Here is a 12,227-nt window from a genome sequence, read left to right as displayed (position 1 = left end):
ATTCAGAGAACTTTCTGCTTGTCTTAACAAAATAATTGATTTTGGAAAAAAAATGTTTGTTTAAAATTTTTTTGTATATCGAAAATAATTCAGATTTTATTTTTAGTTTTGACTAGAGTTCTAATATATTTTAAACAAATAATTTCAACTTTGCAATTCAGTTTATATAATTCTTATAAATATTAGACAATGTTACAATATTAATAATAATCTATTTGAAAACATTCAGTATTCCTCGCACATTCCGTTACGGAACGGAAAGTTCCAGCAATTTACCTTAAAGCACGATGCTATACACCCCACTAGTTATTCATTTTTTAGGACCAATTATAAATAACAAACCATATATAGTTTAGTCTTAAGTCTTTAAGTCTTATTATGTCCTCAATATATATTAAGGACAAAATAAGACTCAGATTTCTGAAACGAATTAAATCTTTTTTATTTAGAATTGCTTATAATGAGTACAAAATTATTCACATTTTTTTGATTTATGAATCTTTTTCAGTAGGTCTATTTCTTTAGGTTTTTGTAGGTTTATTTTTTTGTATCGCTGTACAATTTTCTGTAAAATTTTCTTCATAATTACAATAGTAAGTAATATCGTTTTTAGTGCGTATATTTCAAGTCACAAATTAAATGTGCAAAACATTTTCGGTTTTGTAACAATAATACTAGCTGTGAAATTAGCACTTTTTTTAATTAGGTGCAATGCAGGACAAAAAACCTAAGTCCAGAAAAAATATTGCTTCTATAAAAATCAGTGATGCAATAGTCCAATCCGGGACGTATAGTTACCATATATGTATAACCTCAAAGTCAAATGATGTTTTATGTTGAACAAAACGCCTTGAATACTAATCCTTCACTGTACTATGCGATAGACCTATATATTATACTATCTGCGAATATACGAGATAAAAAGAAATAATTCAAGATCTATGAAAATCTTTTCGAAAAACAATCTCGGATATATTTAAAGTCGAGAAAGTAATAATTTAAGAGTCCGTTAATGCAATCGAACAGCCGGGCCAGCGAGTCCATTTTACATTGTTATTTAGAGATAAAGCAATGTAATAGTAATAGTGAAATATGATTGCGGGCATGTTTTCGAAGCAATAGAATATCTTCAGATATATATATACTAAGGGAAATAACGTATACATAATAACCCGAAGTTCTAGCCACTATCAAGCACGTAACGTAACCCATTCTCATGAGTGCACGGAGTTAGTATTGTGCTCCTCGTATACCATTGGGTTCTAACGTCTCTACACCTATTCCCATTTTCGAAGAGTGGGACGGATCGTTTATTGACCACGCCTCTTCCAGTCTTAATTCCGCGAATGACATTCTTTTGTAAAAAGCATTTATCATCATCGTTCATATACACTTTTTATTGTCAACGAGAAAAGTGCATACAGCACTCGAGTCGGCACACATGCACAACCGAACACAATCGCACACACTGCAGATGCACGATGCACACGATGCACACGACGAACTACGGTGAACACGGTGAACACGGTGAACGGTGAACGGTGAACGACGACGCACCCCGCATCCCGCACCCCGCAACGAGCGAGAAGAATCGCATCCCAGGAACACCTCTAATTAAAATCATTCTGTTTTATAAATAAAAAAGACATCGGGAGGAATGTATCATTTTGAACAGTGCCAATGGAAAGGATTGCAACCGAGTGCAATGCACGTACGCGACGCTCGCTTCGAATCGATCATTGACAATACAAATTTATATATACCTATACCTATACCAATTTATATTATATATAAATGTATTATTGATTCGGGCATAGCACCAATTAAAAAATATAGCTTTATTGAACCATACGTTTCGGTCTACGTCAAGACCGTCACTCATTGTCAGTAGAATAAAAAACTAGGGGTTCATGGCATCGTTCCTCAACTTCCCGTACCGTAATGAAATAATCGAGAAATTTTCAATATTTTCAAATAGATTATTAAATACTGTAACTTTCAGTATTCATATCTTATATACAAAATATCTGAGCTTATAAATTAATAAATTATACAACGACGTTTATATATGTCTACTTAGAAAGTAAATAAAAAAAACTTGATTAATCAGCGTTAGAATTAAAAAACCTTATCTCATATTTCTACGAATTGCATAAGCTGAATTGCAAAGTTAAAATAATTTATTTCAAGTATATAAGTAAACTCTAGAATTTTAACTAGAATTAGCATGCGATATTTTTTCAACATTAAAAAAATTGCAAATAAAAAAATATATTCGAAATTTAGAAAAAAATGGCTTCCCCAAAAAACAATTGCTTTCTTCACACTGGCAACACAAACAGAATCATTCGAATCGAATGCTTCGTTCTCTCAAAAACTGACACTTTTAGCACTTTTATCTTCGTATCTCCGAAACGAGTATTGCAAAAAACTAATCAAACGTCTCCCCATCATTACGAATTGAATGTTTTTTGAATTGTTCAAATCGGATTCTCTGTCTACTCAAAAACTCAATTTTTATTTTCTGCATTTTTTCTTATATCTCGCAAACGATTGGACCTGTCTTCCAAAAACTAATCAGCACGTCTCCTTATTAATAGGAATCGAATGCTTTTTGAATAATTCAAATATCCCAAAAACGTCGTCAAAAATTGTATCCAGGCAAGCATACATACACACATCATTTTTTTCTAAAATATGCTAAAATGTTCAGAAACCTCAGAAAAGTAAAGATATGCAAGAATTTTCATGTTCGATTTTTGGACTATTACTATAACTTGCACTACGGGGAATTAATAAACTTGCATTTATTAGCAAATGTAAACACAACACTATTATACTAATAATTTCTAAAATTAAGCTAATTAAAGTAACCTCACTTTATTAAAAGTAAAAACTGTGTTTAGTTCCTTAAACACAAAAACTGACAAAGATGTTTAAGAAATATTATCTATATTTATACGCGTTTAAACGACTTATCACAAAAACTTAACAAGAACATAAGTTTATTTAAAAATGCATAATTTGTTAATATTTAAGATGATAGATAAATTGTAAAATGTACATCTGCATCGAACTATCTAAAATGTATTGCTTCAATAATTTTGAAACCTCAAATTAAATTTTAAAATAAAACTAGATCACAAAAAAAATCTTGAGATTTAATGATTTGTATTATTACGTAAACTATTAACTTTTACTATTTTATTTTTATAATATAATTATCTTCAAATCAAAAATTTTGATCAGAATGAGATACAATTGTAACATTAAATCTTTGTATGAAAGTTGTGTATCAACCTCAAAATACTTTTGAGAGAAAAACTTGCTTGAATATTATGTGAAAAGAATTTTGTAATTTTCCATGCTCATATATCCGGTAAAATTTTCTAATAATATTTTCCTTTCTCTTGTCTCTTTTTAGTCTATATGTCTTCGATTAGATCAATTATTATACTTTGCCTAATAAAATATAAGAATCTAAACTAAGCTTATAAAAATAAAATATAGGGTAGAGCGGAACTTAAAGGTCCGCGGGTAAGAAGGTTTACCATCAATATCTCAATATTTTCTTTCGTTGTTAGTTTTTTTGATTGTTAGTGAGTGTTGTTGTTTAGTTTATGAGAGCATAATATATTTAAGTAAATTTAATTAAGTATACGTTATTTAATTATTTTATAATATGTTTTGTTAATTTTAAGTTAGCTTCAACAGTTTTTATATATAACCTCTATAAAAACTAACATGTAGTTGGTGTAATAGGAATCATCTAATTCCAAACCTTTACATTAAAAAAGGTGTAAAAAATAAGAAACTAATAAATTAAGTTAAAAATCTATTTCATAAGAAATAAATGTATTTAATAGTTATTCTAACTCATCGTCAGCTGCTTGAATATATCTGACGAAATTCCAGATCATGGCTTATACAGTATGATCTTTGTAAATAATGTGCTCATGGTATTTTGCACTGCTTGAATAATGTAGCTATTATTTCGCAATATTTCTTCAAAATTAAAAATAAGACATTAAATTTGTTTGGCTCCTGGTTGTCGCTATTTATCTCGTCCATGGGGTAAAAAAGGACAAATAACAAGTTTCAGAAAAATAGTAAGAAAACTCATTTCTTTAACTAGGAATTAACTGAACATGGTTTGATAGTAGGTTTTTGTAATACATATATTGCGTTGTAATTTAGTTTATTTGGTTCACACAGTATAATTACTGAAAGTAAATTTGGACCCTACCTTACATACAAATTCACTTAATAAATAGTAGAGAAGTAAAAATATTGCTTTACTAAAATTTAAACAAGCATATGAGTTCTCCCACTCAGTTTTGGTGAAAAAAACTCGAAAGAAAATAATATAATTCTGTGAAAAGAAAATGATATTTTACGTTCTGCATAATTGCATTTGAGAATTCAAAAAGAATCCCACAAAATGCAGTACATCGCATGCAGAGTGTATTGAGTGCGCCCTGCTCTGGCTGTTATGAGATTTGTGCTCATAGAAGAGATCTAATCAAAATAACATTTCTCTTACAAGAAAATAACACTTGCACATTCGCCTCAAAAAAAACTTTAAATGTGCTACTTGCATAATGCGCATATTTACATTAACACATAAACTAGTGGTGCCGGAGAATTTATATAGAGGAAACGCAGAGTTGTCCTACGGAACTCAGTACGTAATTATAAACTATAAAATGGATATCAAATAAAAATATTAACCGCGATTTATTGCTATTCATATTTAAATCTGTTAATACAAATTATGGAATTTGGAGGCTTTGTTCGTTCCCATTCAAATGAAAATAAACAGTCGTGTCATCATTAAAACGTAACATTTTAAAGCTCATTTTTAATTATTACAAATATTAAAAAAAACTAAAAGAGTGACATTCAAATTTAAAGATTTGACTCGAGTAGATTTTTGAACAAATGGATTTTGCTACGCTTTAAAAAGAAGTTCATTGAATACGAAGCAATTTTTACCTTTGACTAGCTGCGTAAAAATGTTTCAATTTGAAGCATTTTGCAATTCTATGTATATTTTCACATACAAATTATCAGCATTATTAATTCCTTAAATATGATCACGAAAAGAGAAATTTGGATGAGAATAAGGTCAAAATAAGAAACAGGCCTAAAAAAGTAAACACAGATAACACTGTATATAACCTAAATCTGGTATTTCAATAGAAATATTCATCAACAGATTTGGAATAACTATTTGTTTAATTTATCTCTTGTAAATTGCCTTTTTACCTTAATTCACTATTCTATTTGCCACTTTTAATTTTTTCACATTTGCCAAGGCAAAAGTTCAGTTGGACTTTTTTTACTCCTCCGGGTGTGAACGTTTATAGAGGTTAAATAAAAAAAAAACTGTTGAATCTAACTTGTAATTAACAATACATCCTATGAAACAAATATATAACGTATATGAAAAAATTATATTGCGATCCTTAAACTAAGCAACAGTTCTCAAAACAAAAAAAAATTACAAAAGAAAATACTTTTTTTTAAGGATTTCAAACATTAACGTTTTTCTCCCGATAGCAACGTATTTTTCCCTCATATTGTTGTTAAAAAAAGTCTTAACTCTACTTGTTTTTGAGATACCGGTGGTGGACCTTTTTACCCGCGGACCCTTTAAGCACTGCTCTATCATATTTATACATTCATATGAGTTAGGAATTTTTTGTATGAATTAGTTATATATATATATATATATATATATATATATCCGTTAATATTTGACATTATTTTAACTAGTATCCAGCAAAAAATTAAAATTTAGAATTCTGTCTTTATCAGTTTTAAGAAAAGAAAAGTAGAATAGACAAAATGGACAAATAATAAACATCAGTTTTAATGAAAGTGTTAATTTATGATTGTTTTTTAAGAATGCCAAATAAGTTTTATAGCCAAAACTCTGATTTACTTAAGAAAAAGTAAGAAAAATTATAATATAAATGTTCAAAGTTCGTGACCTTACAGTTTCTGTCTTCATATAAAGTTGTATGCATGTACATAACTATAGAACTTCAAAGCTTTACGGAAAAAGTTACAAAATATATACCTTCTTCATCATTAAAAGCAAAACAAGAATTTCCAGTAGATTAAATTTAGAATAAGTTTCAAACTTTTGCGTAAAATCATATATGGCACGAATCGAATCGAAAATTTATCCAATTTTCATTTTAATTGTCATTGAACAACATTTGATACTAAACCTCAATACAAAAAATCTAATTTGAATAAAGATGAGATTAAAATACATAAATATAACAATATGTTAGAGGACTATTATCGAGAATATAAGTTATGATATTCACATTTTTTAACAAAACAGTCTATTTTGTGATTTTTATACTAAAAAATCGTATTTGTAATATGCTGTTTACCTGCCTATCTTTTAATATACTAAATATAGAAATTAGATTTTTTTCGTCTTCAATTAAACTTTTAATTACAATTCAAAACCAAGATAAGGCGTACTCAAAGTAAAAACTTACTATTTATTTAAAAGTATATTTATATTAATAATGGAACTTACAGTAAATAAAAAGCATTATGATGTATAAATTGTTTCAGAACGTTTTCTCGTAAGTAGGTACTTTCATTTAAAACAAATATATATCAGTCGTCAAATTTTAAAGACGTAATTGTAATGATTCATGATTTATCAATTATCAACTTCAATTTTTTCCGGACAACAAATAGAACTAAGTGTCTGTTTTCGTGATACTTCTTAACTCTATATCTACCTATTTGATATATATTTTAGATTATTATTAAAATTTGTAAAACTTGTAAATACTGATGATTTGTAATTTGATGCAAAAATTCTGGAAAATGTCTATTTTCTCTTGAAAACATATTTCCAGCATAAAAATAATGACAAGTTTAAAAAAAATATTTTTAACCTTTTTGAAATGTTAATGTGGTAAGTTTCTCTTCCATAATGTTAGTCATTATGTTAGTAGTTTTTCTTTATATATTTTGTATTAATAACTTTTTCTGATGAGGAATTTGAGAATATGTAGAGAGTAAGAAGAATATATAATTTTGTTTAATACTTCAGTCAGCCAATGATATTTTATCCAATATTATTATTACACAAATTTTGTTTTTCATAGACATAGATAATTAATTTTTGTTGTATTTCGAGCACTGTGAAAATCTGATGTGAGTTTTCCAATATAATATAAACCGTCGCTTCTGCAGTAAAAATATTGAAAATTTTTCAACAGAATTTTTGTCTAAATGTTATTGTTATTGTGAAGTGGAATAACGATATTTTGGAGGTCTTATTCTCTAAAACATTGATATTATATGTTATATTAGGTAATAATGTTGTTACAATTTTAGGAATACACCTCATACACAATGAGTTCATTGTTAAAAGATTGCATAAAATTCTTTATAAAATACACAAAATGTAATAAAATATTTATTTTCATTTTTAGCGGCACCGCCTTTATTTTTCTTTTCATTTACTACTTTTGAGTATAATAATTAGTTGAATAGCTCATTAGAGTTTTAGCATATCCTACTTTATATTGGGCAATTTTGGTAGCTTAAGATTTTTTGGAATAAAATATCGTTTATCAAAAAGTTTGATAAAAGAATTTAATCTGAAACAAAACTCATGTATTTTTTTTCAATTTTTTTTTTTACAAATTCAATTATGTAATTTAATAATATATTTATATTTGTTAAAATTAATAATTCGCAATTATTGTTTGAATAAATTATCATTTGCCAAAATTAGACATAATATAATTGACAGTTATTTTATCTCGTTAGTCAATAAAGACTATTATAAATCCTACTATTTTATTCTACAAATAAAAAATACATTCTAAAAATATTCAGAATTTCTATTTGAATTAGAAGAAATTTGATTAAAATATACTGGGAAGTCTACATTTCAAAAGCCATAACATATAGCATTTGCTGTTAGTCTCTTAAAAAATATCTATTGTGTTGTCGAAATATTCTGACAAGATTTTCTTCTCAAATATGTGAAATAACTATCATCAGAAGTTTACCAAGATCTCTTATTTGCCGATATGCTTGTAGGATTTCTGAAGTTATGAAATGTAATCCGTTTCAGCGCTTGGCAACCTACACGCAAAAAGATGAACTGGTCGATTTTCACGTTAAAAAACAAAACTCAGATGATTCAGGTATGAAATCCTGAGATTAACTAAATTTTGATCATTTTGCTAACACTTATGTAAAATATAAATATTTCAATCGCACCTTTATTTTGAAGTGCAATTTTCAAATAATAATTTTGTCACTTTTTAGTGTTTTCAAAACGCTTGAATTAACTTTCTTAAAACCACTTTATACCTAATATAACTATAACTCTATACCTTTGCAGGTTTATGACGTGAATGAAATATTTTTTCCTGAAAATGTTCCATTCATGCTTGCCACAGAAAACCACTTTATTTTGGTATATCAAAATCAAGTTATAGTAATCGCAAGAAAATCGATGATGAAAAATTTTATATATCTTTAAGTTTTAAAGTTTTCTGAATATTTTGACATGCCTTAGAAAAATGGATGCTTGTGTGACTTGAATGATTCAACATTCGATTCCAATTTCAATCATTCATAAATTTTCTTTATGCGTTAGAATGCGACGCGGCTAAAGATATTTTATATCTACGCAGCTAAAGCAGCTCGATTGCTTTTAAAAAAATGTTCACAATTTTCAGAATATTTCAAAATATTTTTTTTTTCAAAATAGTTATTAATTAATTAATTATCAATATAGTTTCAAAACAGTTAGTATGTTTGATACGGAAAGTCCCAGCAATTTGTCTTAAGGCACGATGCCATACGCCACTAGTTTTTTGGAATTTCATTGACTAACCTCGCAAGAAATTAATTATCGAAAATATTCTAACACCCTCACTGATCTATGTTTCTACTAATTCTAAAATGACTATCTGTCCTTTAACTGTTTGCACAACGATGTTGTGTCGGCATCTTTGACCGTTGAATAGCATGCCGTATCATCACAGTCTCCGATCGCTGATCTATTGATCTGGTGATCTTCCACTACATGAAACAGTCCCACAGTTTTGTGCAGCAGTTATCTTTTTACTAAACATATTGTATCGATAATTCGTCTTATTTGTGATTGACGTGAACTAATTCGGTGGGATACACCAACACACATATGCATAAATGAGATACTCACGTTTTTTCTTCGAGTATGACGAGTTGTCACCCAATGACCCGGCGTGCTGACCCCGAAGATCTAAATCAAGCAGCGGCGAGTACAGCTTACCCGGGTCCATTCCAGTCGGAAACAGACCCAAGGGGGAGTCCAAGCCGAACACTGAGGGATTAAGTTCACATAAAATTAGCGCCAATTACGCATTTGTTTTCTTATTAAATAGTTCATTTTTAAATTTCGATTTTACGTAACGCGTCCTTTACAACCCTGCTTTAATTTGACACTATATAATGCCATTTTCTTATGTAAAAACAGAAATTAATTAACTTTCCGTAGAGTAAGTTACAGTAATCGCAAAGGATGTATGTATGAGTGTGTGTTTGCGTGTGTGTATGTATATGCGGATACAAACTTTCGTCAAGGATAACAAGGAGAACACATATCAACCAATTTGAATGATTCAAAAAACAATCGATTTCTTTCATGCACATAAAATTATCACATATTTTATAGATATTTTAATAATAACAACATTTTGTTTACTTTTCTATGGGTTCCGTACAATGTTTATCCGTTATACTGTGACACACGCGCTTCTATTTTTCCTTTCTACAGTATCGCAATTGCTTCGAAAAAAAGTTCAAAATCTCCAAAATATTATAAAGTAAAAAATTCAAACTTGAATCCTTTTTAAAAATTGTATTTTTTGGTACGAAAAGTTCCAGCAATTTGCCTTAAGGCACGACGCCATGCACCACTAGTTTGACTTTGTTTTATAAAACACATTGCTGAAAGTCAATTTTCCTGAAAAGAAAGAATATTGAAGTTTGATCAAGGTTTGCGTATGAGCGGAGGGTTTTTTAGTGTAAAATCCCGAAAGCCTCGAACGAAACAATATTGCACTTGTTTTGACATCTGTCCAATTGCCATAGCAGTTATTATTCTAAACTAAAAGTTCTACAATTTTAACTGGCACAACACAACTGCATTTTGTTCTAAAGATTTCATCTTATTTTTGAAGTCTTATATTGTAATTTGAATATAATATTTCTTAAAGCTTATTATTTTGCGATTAATATAGAACAATATAATTTACATTCTAAGCAAAATTCTACAAAACCCACACTTCTCTAATCATAAGCAATAAAGGCATGCTTAAAATATTAAAAGAAATTAATCGACTTTGAAATAATTTCCAGAAGTAAAATAAGATATAATATTCATTGTAATACTAAGCAGTACACACTATATATAATATAGATTCACAAAAAATGAACAGAAGTAACAGAAATTTCAAAGAAGTCGTTGAGCAAAACTTAAACTACGACGTTAAGAGTAACTGTGTTTACCTAAATGCGTTTTTACACGATGCAATTTTTCGAAATTGTTTAGATTACATTTTAAAAAAATCTGCGAGACAAAAATCAAGTATTATGAATAGTTTTACATGCTTATCGACCAAATATCAAATTCATAGAGCAGTTTCTTCAATACATAGAGCACATTGTACTTTTAAAACTTCTGTTCTTTCAGTTATTATTAGAACGATTTTTTTTAATATATGTATATATATACACACATATATATATATATATATATATATAAAGCCAGGATTTTCTTCAGATGGTGAAATAATATGATAACATTGTTCTTGAGCATCCATCCAGTAAATAAAAACAGTTTTATTGAAAGAAGATGTTTATGTCTTACAACCAATGACGAAACATTTCCACAATTTTCCGCAAACACGTATGCACACATTTTACTTGTTACACAAACTCCAAACGGACAACATGTTTCGTTTGGAATAAGCTTTTTTATAAAAAATATATTATTTATTTTTGTTTATTTATTTAAAATTTGTCATATAACTCGACGTTTATTAATTTGTGTTTCATAATTTTTTCGTACAATTTTTGTATGTTTTTGTGTTTTTTTTTCAATTTATTTGTATGCACTGAAGATGGGTCAAATCAAGACCCGAAACGTATGTTTTCATAATAAAAACATTTTCCTTTAAATAAAACTGTTTTTAATTACTGGATGGTTGCGTCGAGTTATATGACAAGTTTTAAATAATTGTAAAATTAAAATAAAAATAAATAATACATATTTTATAAAAAAGCTTTTTCCAAACGAGGCAGGTTGTTTGGAGTTTGGAGTTTGTGTAACAAGTAAATATATATATATATATATATATATATATATATATATATATATATATATCATAACACTAACAATACGTAAATTTGAACAAAAATGTATATGTATTTTGTTAAAGTTTTCATGTATACAAAAGCTGAAAAACATCAACGTTTTCAAAAAATTGGTTTTAATTAAATTTTCAAATGATAACGAATATTATTTTGCGGTTTAAATTTATTTTGAATACGAGAAAAAATGTAGTAACAAACACGCATATACGTATGTAATGAAATAAGCTCTTCCTAATTTCAATGATAACTTTTTTTTTATAAAGTAATATTTAATATACTATTTATGTAATTAAAAACCTGAAAGAATCTAATTGTCATAACGTAAATCATCATCAAGATGATGCTGAAATCACTAAGTGAAATCGCGCCTTAACATATTCACGGATAATCAATTAGTTGCACCTGAAGTGCTAAAGAAGCGCCGAAAACCGATTTTCAAAGAGCTGAGTCGGGAGGTCATAATTTGCAAATAAACACTTATGTACATGGTGTAATAGAACTTGAAAAACAAAACTTGGAAAATATAATTTATGAGTTATTTCATATGAGATTTAACAAACGGAAGCTTTAGATAATTATTATAATCGGAGATCTAACACCTCTATGCTTTTATCAACGGTATAGAAATCGACATAACTGAATTCTGGTCGAGTTAGTAAGTAGTTTCCTTATTAATAGTTTAAAGTTGAAGTTTTTAAGCACGGTTGTTTAGTTAACGATACCTGAATATAATTTTTAAATATACATTATTTAATTGTTTTATAGGATGTACCTATTGTTCTTTTAAGTTAGCATCTCAGTTTTTT

General features: G+C 28.1%; 1 protein-coding gene across 3 annotated transcripts in view; it reads right to left on the bottom strand.

Annotated features, from left to right (window-relative positions):
- The window catches only part of LOC113377507 (protein jim lovell), a 99,858-nt gene that overhangs the window by 24,631 nt on the left and 63,000 nt on the right, over positions 1–12,227 (bottom strand). For 2 of the 3 annotated variants that reach the window (XM_026617858.1, XM_026617857.1), the window contains exon 4: positions 9,227–9,367. The exons of the other annotated variant lie outside the window; for it this stretch is intronic. In XM_026617858.1, the coding sequence (XP_026473643.1) occupies positions 9,227–9,367 (141 nt within the window). The remainder of the gene's footprint in view (positions 1–9,226; positions 9,368–12,227) is intronic. 3 annotated transcript variants of the gene reach the window in all.

The sequence above is a fragment of the Ctenocephalides felis genome, unplaced genomic scaffold (genome assembly GCF_003426905.1).
Source record: "Ctenocephalides felis isolate EL2017-DRISC unplaced genomic scaffold, ASM342690v1 CF-g0.4_SCAFFOLD_01886, whole genome shotgun sequence".
NCBI lineage: Eukaryota > Metazoa > Arthropoda > Insecta > Siphonaptera > Pulicidae > Ctenocephalides > Ctenocephalides felis.
Note: the sequence above shows the minus strand (reverse complement) of the source record. Positions and strands in the feature narration are given on the sequence as shown.